Here is a 3,065-nt window from a genome sequence, read left to right on the forward strand (position 1 = left end):
AAACAAAGCATATACAATTTGAACCCTACAGCGCCTACCATGGAAAACGATGAAATTGATTCTGACATCTATCATTAAAACAAAGGATGTATCACTCAAAAGCAATCTTTCACCAAACATTCATAGTACCATGTTATGTGATGATGGTAGGCCTTCCATCAAGTTCATGACTACCTCATGACTACATTCCAAGTGTAGCTGGTCACCATTCTTGAGCTCATGCATACTGATGAGTGGAAAATGCCTCAATGACTACCCATGTTACTTTTGGTTGAATATCGGGTTAGATGCTTACTTCACTTATATTACTCAACCTAACTCCATTTAGAGCTAATACTCACATGGTTCAACCATGTATAGTTGTGATCCTTGGCCAACGCTTGCACATGCACAATCCTTGTGAGATGGGGTGGTACAACTCAAGTTTTTAACTTTGTCTAAATGTGGCACATCTATATTCCTCAAGATATGCAATTCTATTCAAATTCTAAAAAGGGGACATTACATAAGGTTTAAGATCTTATCTATTAAATTTGTGTGTTCTCGTTTTATCTAGAAAAAAGCTTCAATCATATGGTAAGTAATTGATTGATTTGGAGAGAAAACGTTTTCTTATCAACAAAATCAACAGTTTTAACTTAAAAAAAAGAGAGTAAATTATTGTTTTGGATAGGACATAAACATTAAAGACTAAATGTCTAATCTATTATACATTTAACTAGTAATACTCAATAGGGAGGATATGAGGAGAATATATAGACCAATATAGGGGGACAAGGAGGAGGGGGGGGGGGCGGGGGGCGTGAGGGTAGTGCTTGTGTTGAGAGGAGGAGGGGGAGGGCTAGGGGTTAGACAAATCGTCTACTTATGCACATATTTGCCGAGAGTGTCGAGTGCTAAAAAATAAGAAATTTCGTATATAGAGTGGTTGGCTTGCTTGCCAAAAGTTATTGCTAGGATCCCACCCATTTCAACTTTAGGAATCGATGTTACGATGTTCATATGTAAAGCTCCCTTGTTTGGCCATAAGTCACTGTCCAAGACGTTTCAAAGTTGGCATTTTGAGTTTATAAAACGGCGGCTACCGAAACACAAAACAGAAGAAATCTACTCTTGAAAAGACTACTAAAGCACAACCTCTGGTTCTTGGTTACTGTTGTCAATATTGACGTTGACAAAAAGATCCATCGCACATGTACAAACGTGAAAAGGCTCATATCCTTCTCTGTCGCCTCTCTTATTCATCTTGGAACAAAACGCAACTGGAAAGAACAGCAAACAGCCAGATCAGAAAGCTACTGGCTATGGAAGTTCCTGCAGCTTTCTCTCCAGCTATGGAAGCCTCTGGTAGAGAGGGCGTATCCTCTTGGGCTCCTTCCTTCCTCGCTGATGACCTTTCCAAGCTTGCTGCCTCCCTGGTCGTTTTCTTAGTGGCACTCTTTGCTTCCTGTATTGAGGAGCTCGCAATGGTCCAGGAGCTCACCTTCTCCTTCATCAGGCCCGTTTGCCAGCTCTTCGTCGTCGGTTTTCTGCTGCAGTTCCTCTTCTCGCAGCCCAATATCTTGTGGACTCTCTTGCCATATCTCCTCGCAGTGAGTCTCGCGAGATTGCTTGATCTGGTTTTGTTTTTGGTTATTTCTGCTCGCGTGCATTTCTTCCCTTGGGTTTGAGGTTGGTGTAGGCGTCTGTGTACGAAATTACGTGTTTTCAAATTTAGCCGCTAGACGTTTGTACAGGGCTGGCGAGTGATTAGATGTGAGTTTCACATATGATGGACAATACTGTAGGTCTTAGTTGGTGGTTACACTGCTGGACGGCGAGCAAAACACGTGCCGCGGGCGCAATACGTTGCCGGAGCTTCAATATTTATTGGGACCTGCATCACGATGTCGTTGCTTGTAGTCTTGGGAGTGTTCCCTCTCACACCTCGATACATGATTCCGGTTGCGGGACTAACTGTCGGCAGGGCGATGGTTGTGACTGGTATAACGCTGAACCGTTTACGCGACGATCTAAGGCTTAAGCAGAACCTTGTAAGAAATCTCAGTCTTAAATATCATCAATTGGAAGGAGCAGTTACATGCTGAACACTGTTTTTCTAAAACACTCCAGATTTGTTGTGGCAGGTGGAGACGGCTCTAGCTTTGGGGGCGACACCGAGGGAGGCGTGCAAAGGTATCGTGAGGGGGGCATTGGCAATAGCTCTGGCTCCAGTGTTGGATACAGCCAAGACATTTGGGTTGGTGAGCTTGCCTGGGGCAATGACTGGCATGATGTTAGCCGGGGCCTCGCCATTGCAGGCCATTGTGCTACAGATCGTGATCATGAACGCGTTGCTATGCGCATCTTTTCTAAGCAGCATTGTGGCCGCGCGTTTCAGTTGGAGTCTCTTCTTCACAGACACGTATCAGCTCCGCCGCAATGCTATTGATGCAGATTGATGTCGCAATACCTCCAAGTAACGAGTTGATCAACCACAGTGCAACCCTTGTTCCCTGTGGATGACTTTCGAGGATTACTCTCTTGGTCTTCTTCATGAGACGAACCGCTTTTGCGATGCTCAATTCCTTTTTCTTCTCACTCTTGAGAGTCTTGCGTGTGGCAAACATTTATCAAAGATCACTCTTGAGAGTCTTGCGTGTGGCAAACATTTATCAAAGATTTTGTGCAGCGCAGTTCTACAACGCGTGATACCATCACCATGCCTTGAATTCTTGAAGTGGGCTGCCTGTCTTCTAAATTGTTATTTGAGTATTCCAAATGGACACTACCCCTTTTCTCTACCAGAAAGCACGAGGCATGTGATAAGGAATATATTGTACACATGTACACGCATCAAATTAGCAACATAAATTCACATATGGCTAATTTGCAAAACTCCAACATACCAAAGTACGATGTAATGCTTGATATGTGGATCCCCCTATTCTTATACAATCAATGATATGAATCCTCTCATTGCTAGTCTAAATCTTTCATTACATTGACTATGCCAAAGTAACTTTATTGATGCATCAAGCTTTGTTCACACTTCTGCTCTCAAAACGGTTATTTCAGGATGTGAA

The 3,065-nt window shown here is 43.2% G+C and overlaps 1 protein-coding gene across 1 annotated transcript; it reads left to right on the plus strand.

Annotated features, from left to right (window-relative positions):
• The first annotated feature begins 1,243 nt into the window (after positions 1 to 1,243).
• Positions 1,244 to 2,614, plus strand: LOC147881384 (protein ALUMINUM SENSITIVE 3-like). The gene is made up of 3 exons (XM_087370082.1): positions 1,244 to 1,592; positions 1,788 to 2,033; positions 2,127 to 2,614. Exons 1-3 carry the CDS (start codon positions 1,305 to 1,307, stop codon positions 2,439 to 2,441), a joined length of 849 nt encoding a protein of 282 aa, XP_087226208.1. The 5' UTR covers positions 1,244 to 1,304; the 3' UTR covers positions 2,442 to 2,614.
• The last annotated feature ends 451 nt before the right edge of the window (positions 2,615 to 3,065 follow it).

Source organism: Dipteris shenzhenensis, chromosome 31 (genome assembly GCF_047967505.1).
Source record: "Dipteris shenzhenensis isolate YYH24624 ecotype China chromosome 31, Dip_SZ_1.0, whole genome shotgun sequence".
NCBI classification, from domain to species: Eukaryota; Viridiplantae; Streptophyta; class Polypodiopsida; order Gleicheniales; family Dipteridaceae; genus Dipteris; species Dipteris shenzhenensis.